We start from the raw sequence: 18,536 nt of genomic DNA, 5'->3' as shown, positions 1-18,536 counted from the left end.
TATTACTTTGCGGGGTGTCTATTTAGACATGATACTTTATATATATATATATATATATACACATATATATATATATTTATATATATATAAATTTATATAATAAATATATATACATTTATTTTATTATATAAATATAATATATATATACATATATATATATACATTATATTTAAATATATATGTATATATTTAAATATAATGTATATATATATATATTTGGTAATCATATATACATGGTGGACCATTTTAATCCATCCAGTCGAATATCTCGAAAACCAAGCCCGGGAGAGAAAAATGTTTCAGACAAAAGTTGTATGGTTTCGAGGAGGCCATAAGATGTTACCATTGGTTTGACCTTGAAAAGTCATTTTAAGGTCACGTGAAGGTCACTTCAAGTTTTTTAAATGAAACACCCTATATATTTTTACATATTCTTGTAGCTCATCTCTAGAGCTTTCCAAAACACTTATGACAAAGTATTTTTCATTAAGTATTTTTTGAGTTATAAGGCTTCAAAGTTGCAGTATTTTGACATAAAATACAAGATATCTCGTAAAATATTCATTTTTTGATTATCTTACTCTAATACTTTTATGCACAGAATAACGAGACGAATCAATTGGTATAATTAAAACACATAATTATGTTCAAGTAAAAATCTGAATTTGCAACTAACAGTTACACATTTTTACTTTAACATAATTATGTGTTTTCTTTACACCGATTGATTCGTCTCATTATTCTGTGCATAAAAGTATTAGAGCAAGATAATCAAAAAATGAATATTTTACGAGATATCTTGTATTTTATGTAAAAATATTGCAACTTTGAAGTCTTATAACTCGAAAAGTACTTCACGAAAAAACATTTGATTATAGTGTTTTGGAAAGCTCTCGAGATAAGCTACAAGAATATGCAATAATATGTAGGGTGACCCATTTAAAAAATTAAACATGACATTCATGTGACCTTCAAATGACTCTTCAAGGGCAGACCAATGGTACCTTCTTATGACCCCTCCGAACCAAACACTTTAGCCTGAAACATTTTTTTCTGCCGGGCTTGGTTTTCGAGATATTCGACTAGATCGATCAAAATGGCTCACCCTGTATATATATATATATATACTATTATACATTATTTTTATATAAAATGTTCGGAAAAGATATTTTGGCAAAAAATTATTGTTTTACTTTCTAAAAAAAATATTATTTAAAAATCAAATTACAGAAATTAATAATTTCAAAAAATAATTAATAATTTTTATATCGGGTGTCAATTAAAATTGTCTTTTTTTAGTTATGCACTTTTGGAAAATGTCCATAAATTTTTAAATAGTTTGAAATTCTTCACTAGCATCTCGGGAAAAAAAGGTCCATATAAAATTGGCCATATATGGATTTTGTCAATATCTGAGCATATCTTGCCAAATATAGTTATATATGATAATATGATAATTAAATAAAATCACATATATGATATCATATGATTTCATTTAATTATCATATAATATCATATATGACTATACTTGGTAAGACATGATCAGATATTGACAAAATTCATATATGGCCAACTTTTTTTTCTGGGACATTAGAGGAAGAACTAATAAAAATATAGTTATACAACTAAATCTATATGTAATTATTGGCGATTCTTTGAATCATAATTGTAGTAGTACATTTTTTGTCTTGAATACCTAATTCTTGAAAAAAAATTACATTTAACTGAATTTTATTTATTTTGCCTCTGTTATGTCCCAGCACCAAAAATTTTTTCATTAGCTTTAAGAAAACACCAAATTTATAATATAAGTCTAAGCGATAAGTTACCGATTACATCTTAGCCAATAAGTTACTCATTAGATAAGTTACCCATCATAATTGTTACCGACTCTAGCCGACAGTCCGAAAACACAAATCATAAATAGTCGCCTTCCCACCACCATGGGACTCCCCCGCTATTCCGAACCCTTAGATAACCCTTCCTACGCGTCCACCCCCACTCTTCAACCCTGACCTGCACAAACCAAGGGACCTCGAAACAGTCCCAAATTTCGACACATAACTCGAGACTCTGAGCGATGCACTTCTCTTTCTAGAAGTGCTCCTCATTCTTGTAATACTATTTCGACACGCGATTCCATTTCAAAGTACCGTTCCAAGTCAACACGTTTTTCCATATCCATATTCGTTTCCATTTCAGTACGCGATCCTATTTCATACGGTTCTACTTCAACCTTATTCTACCTCACGCGAGCGCATACCATACCGTCACCTCGTTATACTACGCCTGTACACCCTGCGTCAGTTCTCCGCGCCGATAGCTCTCAGATTTATACTCACGCGTTACCTCTGTAAACCATCAAATGTAAGTGTAGTTAAAATATACATATTTTCGTGAAACTTCATTGTGCATTAATAACCGAAACCCACCTAAAGCCAGTGCGCATTTTCTGCATTCGACGTCATACTAACTTCTGATCCGACCCCTCAACAAAACCTGGTTTCGACCATTAATAAAAACTGACAACATAGCGGTGCAGACGATTGCACACTCGTTACCATCCCCAAACTTGAATAAATACGAGAAACCTATTTTCGTTATTTAATTATTTGTATTCCTAGCTACTCCTTCCCCTTTCCCGACCGCTACTAACAACCACGTTTTATACGGATAATAATAATAATAATATTTAACCATAGCCTACTAATAACACATCTACATGTGTTACGAGCGACTGCGCCCCGCACAGGAGAGCCACCCCTCCCCTCCCACCGTCAAAGCGCGCCATCGATTAGAAAACGTCCGCTGTACTTATATCTCGGGATTTGCTCACAAATCCGAGCTTACTCCGTATTGCGCATCTTGCTTCGTAAATTCCAATAAAATCGATAGAGACTTACGCGTACTTTAACGTACATCTCGCGATCGACAGTACGCGCTATACCGGTGTATATTGCGCGGCCTGCCTCCGTAACCTAGCAGAGTTTTTCTCGTTCGACTGCGAACGGTGTGTCAACATCTACGCCGACTTCCTCAGAGGTTTAAGAGATAAAAATATTTCCTATTATTCGTTAGAGGACCCTGTTAAAGTATTCGTTAGCGGAACTATCCCCGAGAGATTCGCATCGCGAGACTTCCCTTAATCGGTAATCGCCATTTCTTGCTACTGCCGTATCATCATATATACGGCATCTGGTAACACCACCGCCGACAAAAAAAACATAACGCATCGCACCGTCATACTCCTAATACACCGCCTTTGGTAAAGGAAAATATTCATCGTTCGGATAGCCCTAGTCGCGGGGAATCCCCAGAAGCTTAGCTTCTGAAAATAAGCGACCGGTCAGGCGAAAGGTCCGAGCACTCTTAGGAGCCGCAACCCCGTTTGACGTAACACCTCTTTTTTTTGAATAATTGAAATTTTTCACAAAAATACCTTTTGTGTTATTACACTATTTCTTATTATTATTTATGTGCACACTTACGCGCACGCGCACACACACACAGCACGCACACGCACACGCATACACACACACACACACACACACGCACGCACAAATAATCGTGAAACAGTGATTATATTTGAAAAATAAAAGTATAGTCTTTTGTTTATCTAATATTAAAATAAAAATTTATTTAATATATATATATATATATATATATATATATATATTATTATAATAGTTAGTGCCAGAGGCGATCTATTCGTGTGCTGGATAAAAAATATTTTATATCAGATGTGGTTTGCATGAACACTCTGAAACTATTTATTCCAGATGCGATTTCCGTGTGCTGGGTATTTAAAAATTATTTATCCCAGAGGCGATCTATTCGTGTGCTGGATGAAAAATATTTTATATCAGATGTGGTTTGCATGAACACTCTGAAACTATTTATCTCAGAGGCGATTTCCGTATGCTGGGTATTTCTTTATCCTAGAGGCGATTTCCGTATGCTGAGTATTTAAAAACTATTTATCCCAGAAGCGATCTATTCGTGTGCTGGTTGAAAAATTCTGTATATCAAATGCGGTTTGCATGAGGATTACAGTTTTTTCAAAATGTTGAAAACGCATTTGTTATTAAAATATATAATTATTAATTTTTAGTATTAATTAGATAAATATTTGTAAACAAAAGACTGTGCATTTATTTTTCGAAGAATATTATTAAAAGTGATAAAATAAATCTTTTTGTATCAACTTTACATAATATTAATTTATTTTTTGCAGGCGACAATTATTGAAGCTAGTGAAGACCAAAGATGACTCCAAGAGCACTAACATTAGTATGGGTACTATCGACGGATCCATCGATTTTCGTAAATCGACAGAATCACTTCCTGATGTGACGGATTCGAAGGGTTAGTATCCAGACAATACAGTGCCTGGAATCAACCTCAGATACAGGTATGTGTAATGAAAATGTCGATCATTGCGAAGATAACTATTTTATTATCGATAATGGCCCTCTGGATATAAATCATATTCAGAAAAGCATGCCTGAAGGCCGTCGCATTGTCGATATTTCTTTCATGTGGAATGAAATCCACAGAACATTCAATAATCATACGCGAGGTATAGAGTGCCAATTTAAAGATTGGAAACTCATAAATTCTCGTCGCATTGGGTTCATGACGCAATTATTTTTCAAGTGCCAAATGTGCAATTATAAAGCCACCATTTGGTCAGAACCCAGAAAATCGGAAACATTGGACATTAATACAGCTGTTGTAGCAGGCACTGTTACAATGGGAATTGGTTATGCCCAGCTTGAAGAGCTGTGTGCAGCCATAAATGTTCCTTGCATGTCCAAAACAACTTATGTCAAATACAGAGAGAATGTGGTTGACGATTTTCAAAAGACAGCCATTGAAAATATGAAAATGGCCGCCGAAGTTGAAAAGCAGCTCGCTCTGGAAAAAAACGAAGTTATAAACGGTATTCCGTATATAACAGTCGTGACGGATGGTAGTTGGATGAAGAGATCGTACGGCACCGCCTACTTACCTCTCTTTCCGGTATTGGAGCCATAATTGGTTACCGCACGGGAAAGATTCTCTTCGTTGGTATCCGCAATAAGTACTGCACATTATGTGATGTAGCAGAGTGTAAAGGTATTGAGCCAAGAGCTCACAAATGCTACAAAAACTTTGATCGCAACGCAAGCTTCACAAGTATGAAAAGCGATGCGATCGTGGAAGGTTTCAAATGTAGCCTCGAAATGCATGGACTGATTTACAAAACTGTTATTACCGATGGTGACAGTCGTATATCAGGCCATTGTTGATAACAGACCATACAGTGAACATAATGTGATAGTAAAAAAAATAGAATGTACTAATCACTTGCTTCGCAATTTATGTAAAAAGCTGAAAGCTGTGGCAGAGACGACTCAGCCAAAAACCATGCAGAGACGGCATGGTTTTGTAAAATTGCGAAATGTAAAGCACAATATTTTAAATATGCGTAAAGAAATAGAAAAGGCCGCCGAGCTACGGAGAAAAGAGGAATAAAATAACATCTTCGATAAAATAACACCTCAACATCATAAGGCTATGGAATTACAAAAAAATATATTGAACATTCCTAGTTTTTGGTGAACATAATCTCGACAAACACAGGGAAGGCAGACAAAATTAAAACAGGAGTCAGGGACAGATCGTTATTACGGTCCGCAATCACAAAAACCGGATCTTCCATCCGATATGTTCGAACAACTTCGACAAAATAATTTAGAAAAGTTGTCCGAAAATGGAAAAAATTGGCAAAAAATTGAACTTGATACCAGAGACCAAAATAAGTCCGAATTATAGTTGTCATTAAGACGTGAAATGTTAACGGCATCTAATTTTGGAACCGTATGTCGCATGAGGCCGACAACGTCTTGTGCTGCGACTGTCAAAAATATTTTATATCCTCCATCTATTGATAATGGCGGCTATGAAATATGGTTGCGATAAGAGGAAATAGCAAGGAAAGAACTGGCGATGAAATTAAATAAAGAGATAAAACGTTGCGGATTATTTATCGATACTAACAATCCATTCTTGGGTGCGTCTCCTGACGAACTTATTGAAGAAAATGGTCTTGTGGAAATTAAATGTCTTTTGTCGGCTGAACATTTAACAGCAGAAAAAGCCATAGAGACATTGCCTTCTTTAAAAGCCATTTTTGATAAAAAAGATCCTAATAAAATAAATCGGAATCACCGATATTTTTATCAAGTTCAAAGTCAATTAAATATAACACAACGAGAATATTGCATTTTTGCTGTTTGGACGCCGAAAAGTATTAAAATAGTGCAGATTAGTACAGACAATACGTTCTGGAAAAATCAAATGCTGCCTTTTTTAACATGCTTTTATCACGAATGCATGCTTCCAGAAATATTGGATAGTCGCCATAATAGGCATTTGCCAAGCAGAGATCCAAATTATATCATAGAAGCTAAAGTAGAAGCAGCTAAACAATTAATTAATCGAAAATCTGTTCGGAAAAATATTATAGAAAACGAAAATCTCCAAGAAAGAAAAAGATTTAAAACTAATATTTTGTCCACAGAAGCAGCAATTACTGCTACTACTACTGCTGCTGCTTTGGATACAGATCAAGATGATAATTGTATCATAGTTAATTATTCAAATCACAAACGTGATATAACTAAAGATGATTTAGCAAGACATGAAAAAATTTTAAATGCGATTGCTTCTCTCTTTGTTATAATGAATAATATCTTGCCTATTGATAACAAAATAAACGATGAATCATTAGAGCGTTTTTTGCGTATCGTTAGAGAAACTTCAGATTATGAAACACGAAGTGTGCAATATCTGGAGTTCCCTCATATGATTGCAGCCAGTCAGAGTAAGAAAAGCTTACAAATCATTGGAGGCAATTGTAGTGATCACTGGAGATGTATTTTTTTTGATGGCATCAAACTTCACGTATATGACAGTCTATCTGGCTGTACATACGACAAGTTGGTAGCTAAAGAGAAAAACTATGTACATCTACGTTATCCTACAATAAGTAAAAGTGATATTATTTTTGAAAAAGTTAAAACACAACCTGATGGCATAAGTTGTGGAATTTATGCTGCAGCTTTCACCACAACTATAGCCTTAGGAGGCAATCCTTGTGAAGAAAGTTACTCGAACAATGTTAAATGTATGAGAGAGCATCTTTTTAACATTATAGAAAGCAATAAACTGCTGCTTTTTTCTAAATAATTTATCATTATCTTGCAGAAACTCTGCAGAAAAAGATGCCTCAATCTTGTTCGTGAATTAAAATCGGAGAGACGTAAAGATAAATAAAATATTTTGGTTGCGTTCTCACGGGAATGGGAGGGGCCCATTATATATTTTCAATATTCAAAACATTTCACATTTTTGCTGATCTATCGTCTTTTATACGTTTATCTAACTGTATCTAAACGTATACATAACAGTAAAATAGATGTATCTGCTTTATCCGCTTTTATGTATTTGAACACAATATTTCTTATATTAATTATTTGCTAAGAATGAAGTGTGACTATATGCCTAGTAAACACAAAACAACAGTAATATAACATTGTTATAATTTTTCACTCAACAATATAAATGTTATATACAAAGCATGTTATATTGCAATTACATTGTTGAGTGGGCAATTATAACATTGATGTTACATTACTGTTTTGTGTTTACTGGGTGTATATGTGTGTGTGCATATATACAGGGTGCCCCAGAACAACCTTCCGTCCGTAAAATGACGTATTCCTGACACAATCTTAAGACAATTTTTCCTTTACCAAAATTTGATTTGAAGCTTAGTTTTTGAGTTATAAGCAAAAATAGCAAATCACACGTCGAGTACAGAAGGCAGATAGGAACGGCGCGGCACATCGCGAGCGCGGGCGCAGCTGACCGTTCGACGAGTGATTACCGCCGCATGAGTCGCTAACTATTTTATCTTATAACATAAAATTATGCTTTAAATAAAATTTTGGTAAAGAAGAAAAGTCTTATAATTACGTCAGGAATAAGTGGTCCTTAAAATAACGTTGGACGCTGCGATCAGCTGATTGCTACACGCGATGTGTCTCTCAGCTGAGCCGGAAAATCAATATATCGATCAGTCTGAAGTCGTTGACGACAATGTCGATGACAATCGAAGGAGCGTCGCCGTCGCGGAGGCGGTTATTTCTCTCTCTCTCTTTTTTTCACTCACTTTGTCCCTTCCTTTTACGCACACACTCAGACATACACACATCGCGTGTAGCAATCAGCTGATCGCAGCGTCCGACGGCTGGCGATCCGGGACAACTTTTGGTCATTAAAGTAATGTTATTTTAAGGAACACGTATTCCTGACGTAATTATAAGACATTTTCTTCTTTATCAAAATTTTATTTAAAGCATAATTTTATGCTACAAGATAAAATAGTTAGCGACTCATGCGGCGGTAATCACCCGTCGGTCAGTTGCGCCCGAGCCGCTCCTGCCTGCCTTCTATACTTGTTGCTACCTGGATAAAATCTAGAGAGGTAATTCGAGACACAAAAAGGCTTTTACAGTAGTATAGATATAGTATAGATATATCTGCGGCATATTATACATTTATGGATCACAGCTCGCACAGATTTACGACAATGTAGGATCCAAAATTTCTCTCGTAGATTATTCATAGTAATGTTTATACCTGCATGATTGAATTTCACATGAACGTGTTGAATGATTTTTTCAGTTAGTAGATGTTTCGGATCAAGAATTATTGGATATCTGAAATTGAGATTATCTTGGCGATTGGAAATGATTGTTCGCGTACGGAGTAGCCTCTTATCCTCAAATATATCCAATCCTTGTAAACGTGGATCTTTCACTCCTTTGAACGATTCTTGTTGTGCCAATCGACACAGAAGCAACTCAGATGCGATTATTTCTTTGGCCGTTATTTCTTTATCTTTGATCACATCAGTTTTCCTGCAATTAGTTAAGAATCTCAACGTCCATGCAGTCAAGCGCAAGATTTGAGAGTACGATGAAAATCTTCTCAAATACCACGGAACATTATTTTCTACCGATTCTGCAGAAAGATTGCTCATGACGATATCTTCTTTAATACTAGAGGGGCTTTTCTTCTGTGCTGAAGTCTTGCGAAGTTCCTCATTGACTAATTTTTCATCCACTTCTATATCTTCAATTGGCCATTTTTCGTGTGGCAATTTTAACCAGGACGGATCTTCCCATCATCTAGACTCAACAAGTTTCTTTGCATCGCAACCCCGTGATGGTAAATCAGCTGAATTCAATTCTCCTGGTATGTATCTCCAAGACTCTGGGTGAGTGAGTTTCCTTATTTCTTGAACTTGATTCCATACAAATGTTGCCCATTGTTTTTCTTTACGTATCCAGTATAGAACTGTAGTCGAATCGCTCCAGAAATATCTTTTAATGTGTTTATAGTTCATTGCTCTGTCAAAAGTACGCATCATTCTTGCTCCAATCGAAGCAGCAAGCAACTCAAGTCGAGGTATCGTTCTTTTTTCTTGAGGTGCTACTCTCGATTTTGCTTCCACAAGCTGCACCCTGACTTCAGAGTTCAAGCTTACTCGAACGAACAGAGCAGCTGCATAGCCATTTTTACTCGCATCTACGAAAATGTGAAAAGATATCGAGTTTTCATTCCATTGTTCACCAAATATCTACTTAGGAATTCTTATAATTTGAAGTAGATTTAACTGCTGTAACCATTCCAGAAATTCGTTTTTACTGTCTGCATCAATTTTTTTGTCTCGGTGCAACCGTTGAGTCCAAAACCGTCGTAACATTAATTTTGGTTTTAATAACACAGGGCAAGTGAAACCCAATGGGTCAAACATCTTCTGTGACCAAGAGAGGACCACTCTTTTGGTTATCTTTTCCGGAATTGCATTCAAGGAGGGTCCTGATAAAGCCAACATATCTGTGTCTGTATCCCATAGAATTCCGAACACCGTAGTTTGACTATTTTGCTCTTTCATGCCTGTATATCTCCATTCTCTTAAGTCAAACTTAGCTTCATTCATTAAGGAGACGGCTTCATTTTTAAAGATGTGAAAATCTGCATAAGACTCAACACTAGTAATGCAGTCATCTACATAAAATAATTTTGCAAGTTTCTCACAAATCTTCTTTCTGTGTGGAGAATCCGTGGAATTTAAGATTTGCTCAATATGTAACTCAATAGTAGCTCCCAATAGGAACGAACTACTTGACACTCCAAAGACTACACAACGATGTCTGTAAGTTTCAATTCTTTCTTGAGCATCCCACCACAAGAATCTAAGGACATCTCTGTTTGATGGAGCGATACTTACTTGCAAGAAGGCTTTAGCAATGTCTGCAGACACACCTATCTTCTTTTCCCGGAATCGATGCAACATGGCTGGAATCAACTCAATTAAATTAGGGCCCGTCTCTAAACATTGATTTAATGAGGGCTAATTTTTTGTTTTAGTTGAAGCGTCGAATACAGGTCGAATCTTCGTCGTACTTCCTTGTTTAACGACATGTTTGTGCGGGAGATAGTAACTCCTATCAGCAATTTCATCGATTGGTACTTTCTCGATGATACCTTCATCTAGCCAATTGTCGAAAACAGCATTATAATCCTTGAATAAATTTTCTTGCTGTAGCCTTTTCGTTATTAATTTTAATCTCTTTTTGGCCGTGTCTCTGTTGTCTTGTAAAGCAGGATGATTTTTCTTCCAGGGCAATAAAACCTCATAACGCTTTTTCTTGTTAATCTTAGTTGTATCTTGAAATAATGTTTTTACTTTTGCTTGCCGTGCTTCCTTAGACATCATCTCTATAGGATCATTAATACCTAAAGTATCTAGTCTCCATAAATCCGATATGTCACTTCTTGCGTCATCATAGATACAACCATCAAGGTCGCATCTTCTTCATTTTCGTCAAGTAGATTCTTACCCAGTAAAGTCCACCCTAGTCTAGTTTCTATGGCGGTTACGTTATTATCTAATTGAAGAATGTTCCCCGTGAGCAATTTGCCAGCAACGTCAGCTCCTAGTAATAGAGTAATACGTTCGTTTCCTTCTCCGGTATCACTCAGCTCGAGATTATTTTTTCTAACAAGTACATCTATCCATGACCTGTCGATTCTCTCGGTTCGGGAAGTGTTATGACATATGACATCTTGTTGAAAAGCTATAAAATTACACTTATACGAACTATTCATATTTTCTACATAGATTCGAAAAGCCTTATGAATTTGCGGTTTAGTCTGAACTCCTCCGAACAATAGATGTACCATCTTTTGTTCACCTGCGGCCTCATAACCTAATTCCTCAGCTATTTGACCTAAAATATAAGATTTGTGTGAGCCTGTATCGATAACAGTACGAACATTTTTGGTTTCTTTAGGACCTCGCAATCTAACTTTTAACATAGGCAGAAATAATTTAATATCTAAAGATAAATTCGTAAGACAACTGCTTTCTTCATTAAAATCTTGTTGACTGGCATTTTTCTCTTGTTTTCTTTCCGCGACTTTATTTGGTCCTCCTTTATTTGCAAAACTATTGCACAACAGTAAACAGTGACTCTTTCGACATCACGGACATTTTTCTTTGCTACGACATCTTTTATAACTATGACCTATTTTTAAACATTTAAAACAACCCTGCTTGTCCTTTACAATATTAATTCGCTGATCCATAGGCATGTTCCTGGCTTTCTCGCAATGTACGCTGTCATGACTTTCTCCACAGAATAAACATTTCGATAAGTTTACTTCTTTCGTGAGCAACCCAGCGGCTGTAGCTACATCTTCATCTTGACCGTTTTTCGTCTTCTTTTTATTTTTGTATTTCACCGGATCATCATTTGCATCAAAGCACGTCTTTGCCATGTGAATGCGTTCCTCGCTCTCCACTTCTTTCCCTAGAAAGATCATTAAATGCGTAAGACGATCTTTTACAGTGACATTTGTATTAGAAACATGCGCTGATGTAGTCATTGACCGCTGCCACGTTCGCAATATTTCTTCTGGCAGTGAGGATTCAACTAAAGGGAATAACATAGCCGCACACATATCCGTAGTCACGCCTAGAGAATCAAGTGCTCGAATATGCGTTTCTAATTTATCATAAATGGTCACGAGCGAAATATTCTTATTCTTATTTAAGACTAACTTTAAGAGTTCACGTACATAAAATTCTATCAACAAATCTTTTTTACCGAATCGGGATTCAAGACTCTGTTTAGCTTTTTCGTAATTATTTGCCGTTGGAGGGAAACTATTAACAATCTTAAACGCACGCGAATCTTTTACTGTTGACTGTAATAAATAATGAAATTTATCTTCTCTTGACAGTGTTGTGTCATCATGAATTTTTTTAAAAGTACTCCAAAATGATAACCAATCTTTAATTTCACCTCCAAATTTTCTTAATTCAATCTTAGGTAATTTTAATGCACGTATACTTTCCTGAGCTGAAGCGACTGTCGGTTGTAACGACGGCATCGGTGCATCGGTTATATTTTCTTGTTCCGTTATAAGTGACAACAGTATCTTTGCTTGATGATGTTTTTCCATATACTCGTCGGCATTCTCCATTTCCTTAGAAAGAGCTTCTTCCGTTTCTTCAGCTTCGAGCATTGCATCCTGTATCCTGTGACTCAGTTCGCCAAGTTCACTCGCCTTTTCTCTAATTAACGCAAAATGTGTCTGCAGCGAGGTTATGTCAGGCGACTCTTTTTCCATTTCCTTTTGGAAAGAATTGAGTGCTCTCGTGAACGAGTTTCGTGTAACTCTCTGTGCTCGTTTCAATTTATCCATTGTATTCTGAGATAACCTTTTACTACTGTCTGTTCTGAAACCGGTCAGCAACAGTCCAACTAAAATAGTCCTGTCACGGTCGCCAAAATGTTGCTACCGGATAAAATCTAGAGAGGTAATTCGAGAAACAAAAAGGCTTTTACAGTAGTAATGATATGTTTAATAACGTAAATCAGATACAGAAAAACTCTTACAACACACATAGGAAAAAAACTGCGAACAAAGCGGGTACAAAAAAAAGTCGAGAGTGCCAGCGCTCTCAGTATATAATAGCGGATAAAACATCGGTACGCATCGGGACACGTTGAAACCAAGAGAATCGACAGTAGCGCCATCTTTAAATATTCAAAGTGAGAGTGTAAACTAAAAGCTTATTCGCAACAATACTCGATGCGTGATTTGCTAACTATTTTTGGTTATAACACAAAAACTACGCTTCAAATCAAATTTTGGTAAAGGAAAAATTGTCTTAGAATTGTGTCAGAAATACGTCATTTTACGGACGGAAGGTTGTTCTGGGACACCCTGTATATATATAAATTAATAACTATATTAACTCTATTTAATATAATAATCAAATTTTATATAATACTTTGAAATAAAATTTAACTTATTGCTTGTTATTATCTCATGTTATTAGATTACCATGATAGATGACTTAGATGAATATTTTGGACTTCCTGGGAAGAAAACAAAATATCTCTGCGAGAATACCGAAGTATTTTATAAGAGATCAATCAAATCCTTTTGAATATTTTTTTGAAGAAGCTTTCACTAAACGTTACAAATTTACTAAAGATCAAATAATACATTTAATATTACCCTTAGTAAAAGACAAGTTAAAAAGGTCTAACAATAGAGGCTTGCCAGTACCTCCGATCCTTCAGCTTATTATGGCGCTTCGTTTTTATGCGACTGGAAATTATCAAGTCAGTACTGTAGTAATGCATTAAATTATTAATTTTTTAGTGCTAATAAACGTCTGATTTCCAGGCTGTTACAGATGATCTAAGAAACTTTTCTCAAGCTACTGTTTGTAGAAGTATCAAAGCGGTATCAATAGCACTTGCTGAAAAATTACATAATTATGTAAAATTTCCTACAACTATAAACGATCAACGAAAAAATATTCGCAAGTTTTATCAGATTGCTAGATTCCCTAATGTAGCTAGATGCATAGATAGTACACTCATAAAGATTATCTGCTCTGCTAAAACAAATTGGAGAAATGTTTCCCTGTAGAAAAGGCTTCTTTGCTTTAAATATATTGGTAAATATATTGTCAATCAATTTAATTTTTATGACAATTAAAATTTTTATAAACATTTTATAACATTTTATGTAGGCTACTGTATGTCCAAGAGGAGAATTTCTGTTTATAGATGTGCGACATCCAGGTAGTACCCATGACAACACCTGCTTTGACCGTAGTGCTTTAAAGTTGTACTTTGAACAAAATCAAATAAAAGGTATTATAGTTCATATTTTACTTTGTAATTAAAAGAAAATTTAGTTAAAAATGATATAAATAATTTATTTTTAATTTTTTAGGTTTAATGTTAGGTGACAAATAATACGGTTGTAAATCGTATTTACTTACACCAATTTTACATCCAGTAATTTGAATGCGATTACAATAAAAGCCATATAAAGACAAGAAATGTCATTGAAAGAACGTTTGGCAGATGGAAAGAAAAATTTTCATGTTTAAAAAGGGGACTTTTGAACAAATTAGATAATACCATTGCCATCATTTGTGCTACCACAGTTCTTTGGAATTTATACATTGACTTGAATTATCCAAACGAAAATTTTGAAGATGTGGAACCAAAAAATGCTGAGTATCTTGATGATGATCTTCGCAATATGAATGAACTAGATTATCGTTTGGACTTTATTAAAAAACATTTTACTAATTGATTGTTATATTCTCTTGAAAATAATTAGATTTCTCTTAATAATATTTTTGTAACATAAATTTTACATAAAAATTTTTATAAAGTTTACTTATAAATATTAAGTACAATTTTAAGGAACTTGTATTATATATTTATATTATATTTAATTATGTATAAGTAGATATATATAGAGAGTTCTAATCCAGGGATATGAGGGGGGTGAGGTAAGCGGGGGGGACGAGGCGAGGTACCTCGTCACCCCCCGCACTGACGGGGGGAGGGGGAGGGGGGTAGTCCCCCTCAATCGCGGGGGAAGGGGCAAATGTCCCCCCCTAGACTGAGGGGGAAGGGGGAGGTACCAAATGCCCCACCCCCCAGATTAAGGGGGAGGGTGGTACCAAACATCCCCTGATTGAGAGGGGAAGGGGGGGGCATACATATGGTTCCGCACGTGGAGGGAGTGTCCTCTCCGAAAGACTGCGGAGGTCTGACGGTGAGAGAGAGGAATGTCAACTGTTATAGATAAAATAATCACCCCACTCTGTTTATTCAAAAATGTATATTTGCAATAAATAATTACGTTTGCAACGCGGTAGAGGGAGACGGTGCGATAGACGTCCGCAACGTGGTAGAGGGAGACGGTGCGATAGACATCCGCAACGTGGTAGAGGGAGACGGTGCGATAGACGTTCGCAACGTGGTAGAGGGAGACGGTGCGATAGACGTTCGCAACGTGGTAGAGGGAGACGGTGCGATAGACGTTCGCAACGTGGTAGAGGGAGACGATGCGATAGACGTTCTATATAGCGTAGGACAAGGAGAGTATGACGTGGTGTGAGAAGGAAAGCGCTGTATGTGTATGACAAGGGAGTGCATGATGATAGGAAAAGGAGGACATGATGGTAAGAAAAGGAGAGCATGATGGTAGGAAAAGGAGATATAGGTGCGAGAGAAAAGAATAGAGATGAAGAAGGATAGCGAGAAGGAGAGCGTGTTATGGGGTGCGAGAGAAAGAATAGAGAGGAAGGAGGATAGCGGAGGCGCGATAAGACGGAGGCTAAGGCGTACGCGAGAAAAAGATATTTTTTGTATGTTACGTTTTTTTTTTTTCTAATATTAAATGTTATCTTATTATCTAATTATATCTAATACAGAGGAAGAAGGATGGGATAGATGATGAAGGTGGAAATAAGTAATATATATATATATATATATATATAAGTTTAACATAAATTTTTATTTAAAAAGTGTGTATGTGTATACATATAAAGTGTGTGTGTGCGTTTGTGCATGTATTAAAATTATTATAATATAAAAAAGAATTAAAATTGTAATAGAAAATTGAAAAAATTAAAATATAAAAAGAATTAAAATTATAGTATAAAATTTAAAAAAATTAAAATAATGATCTAGGGTAGCAGCTCTGAAACAGAAAAAAACATTTTTTATTAGTACTTTAAAAATATTTTCTAAAATGATAAAAATTATAAATACTTACAATCTATTCGGAGTCTCTCTCTCTCTCTCATCTGACGACCTGGAGTCCTCCTGCAGAGTTTCGGGGAGCCACGGTTCCTCTGTCTCCCACACCTCATACGGAAGCTCACCAAAGAGTTTCCGCAAACAAAGACGATCCTCGTTAAACTGAGGAGTCACCTCCTCGCGCCTCCGGTTCTCGGGAGTGTCACCCCAAAGATCATCACGCACCCATGCGTATAACTCTCTCTCGTGGCGCCGGAACATCCTTTTAATTTGTCTATCATAAATATTTACGAATCCCTTAATTTTTATATCAGCCTGTGACTCGTACTGTAAAAAAAAAATTTATTATTAGTACTATTAGTAACGCTATTAGTGCCAATATTATTTTTAAAAAAATAAATACTTACATTTTTAAATGCTACTATATTTAGCACAACTCTTATTAATTCATGTGCGAGATCCCTCATCGTCCTTGCCAAATAACCCCAGTTTTGAATAAAAATTATATCCACTAACGAACACATCTCGTGGTGTGGCATCCTTAAAACTTGCGCACTTTAGTCGTTCACAGACTAACACAGTCTTGATGAAAGTTCTAACGGAGTTAGCCAACGTCTCGGGAAAGAAAAGTAGGGGATGTGTAGCAGCATCTAGGCTTAAATTACACAGCAAGGTCGATAGACAAAAGATCCTTTGAGCCTTTTTCAGTTTTTTTCAACACATGTGTATGCATTAAATGAGTTATGTACAAATCGCTTTCTTCTTTCTTCTAAAAAGGCTTTCCTTCTTATTCTTTTTACCAGTCGCAGCCTAATTTTTTTAAGATACCTCATTTCCGGAATATGTTTTAATCGCGTACGTTCTATATCGGTATTTTCATCAATGAAATCACATAAAAAATCTATTTCATCACGGATCTCGAAAAACAGTTCTAACGATCTTGTATAAGTCTTTGGTAAACCAATTTCACGATTTTGTAAAAATTGCACTACAGAATTCATGGCACTACCGAAGGCGTTGTAGTTTAATGTGTGTGTGTGTATCAAATGAGTTATGTACAAATCGCTTTCTTCTTTCTTCTAAAAAGTCTATCCTTCTTTCTTTTTTTATCTGTAACAGCCTCTCTTTTCGAAGATACTTTATTTCCGCAACAACAGGATCTTCAAATTGCATAAGTTCTATATCGGTATTTTCATTGACCACATCACATAAAAAATCTATATCGTCACGGATCTCGAAAAACAGTTTTAACGATTTTGTATAAGTCTTTGGTAAACCAATTTCGCGATTTTGTAAAAATTGCACTACAGAATTCATGGCACTACCGAAGGCGTTGTAGTTTAGGCGATACTAAACTATTCAAAAGCTCGAGCGCCATGTGTGGCTGTCGTATGATGAAATCTAATCAAATGTATACAACGATTGAAATATTCGGTTACAAATGTATACGCCAAAGCGTGAGATAAAATTTTTGGCTAAATGATAACATAAACAGACCGTCGACAGTACGGATGTTTGCGCTAAAGAATAACGTGCCGCATAGTGGGTGGGCATTATCATATATATTTGACTATAAATGTAAATAATAAATATAATCAGGCGTTCTATAGTACGATGTGGTGTATGTGTAGGACAAGGAGTGCATGACGATAAGAAAAGGAGAGCACGATGGTAGGAAAAGGAGATATGGGTACGAGAGAAAGAACAGCGCGCATGGTGAGAGAAAGAATAGAGAGGAAGGAGAGCGCGCATGGTGAGAAAAGGACAGCGCTATAGACGTAGGACAAGGAGAGTATGATGTGTAAGGAAAGGAGAGAGCATGATGGTAAGGAAAGGAGAGAGCATGATGGTAAGGAAAGAAGGTGACAAGTAAAAGAAATATATAAATGTATAAAAATTCCAAATTTATTTAAAATTAAAAAAATTTAATTACAGAATATAGAAAATAATACTTGAACTATAGTTTTTTAATGTAAATATGGGTTGATTGAACCTTCATGATGATGATTCGACCACCAATTGAATATTTTAAATACATTTTGTAAAGCGCAATTTCGTACATGTCTATCGCAACGCAGAGTAGCATCTAATTTATCTAAAGCAGGAACGTCATCATAGTCGTTATCCAATGTCTCGATAATAAGACCGATTCTCGCATCGTCTTCCAGTAAATTTGCCAACCATTCTCGTTTTTCATGTCCTTTGACATACACTCGAGAAGATGTATCTTTCAACGTCACAGCCTCAGTGATTAAACGTTTAGCCATGTAGTATGGAACGTTCCCATCTTCCCATTGCAGATTATGATGTTTTCCAACCAACCATGCA

The 18,536-nt window shown here is 35.7% G+C and overlaps 1 protein-coding gene and 1 pseudogene across 1 annotated transcript; both read right to left on the bottom strand.

Moving 5' to 3' along the window:
* Positions 1–8,455: 8,455 nt before the first annotated feature.
* On the bottom strand, positions 8,456–9,091 carry LOC140674785 (uncharacterized). The gene is made up of 2 exons (XM_072908552.1): positions 8,689–9,091; positions 8,456–8,514 (listed from the first exon to the last, which is right to left on the bottom strand). The coding sequence occupies exons 1-2, from the start codon at positions 9,089–9,091 to the stop codon at positions 8,456–8,458; spliced, it is 462 nt and encodes a 153-aa protein (XP_072764653.1).
* Positions 9,092–9,284: 193 nt separating this feature from the next.
* LOC140674784 (uncharacterized) lies at positions 9,285–10,411 on the bottom strand (annotated as a pseudogene).
* Positions 10,412–18,536: the final 8,125 nt, after the last annotated feature.

The sequence above is a fragment of the Anoplolepis gracilipes genome, chromosome 16, assembly GCF_047496725.1.
Source record: "Anoplolepis gracilipes chromosome 16, ASM4749672v1, whole genome shotgun sequence".
NCBI lineage: Eukaryota > Metazoa > Arthropoda > Insecta > Hymenoptera > Formicidae > Anoplolepis > Anoplolepis gracilipes.
This window is presented reverse-complemented; position numbering and strand designations above follow the sequence as displayed.

Coding starts and splice junctions, on each gene's coding strand:
- LOC140674785 (XM_072908552.1), bottom strand. CDS start 9,091: ATGAGCAATCTTTCTGCAGAATCGGTAGAAAATAATGTTCCGTGGTAT. Junction 8,515..8,688: donor TGTGAAATTCAATCATGCAG/GTATAAACATTA, acceptor GATTTTATCCAG/GTAGCAACAAGTATAGAAGG.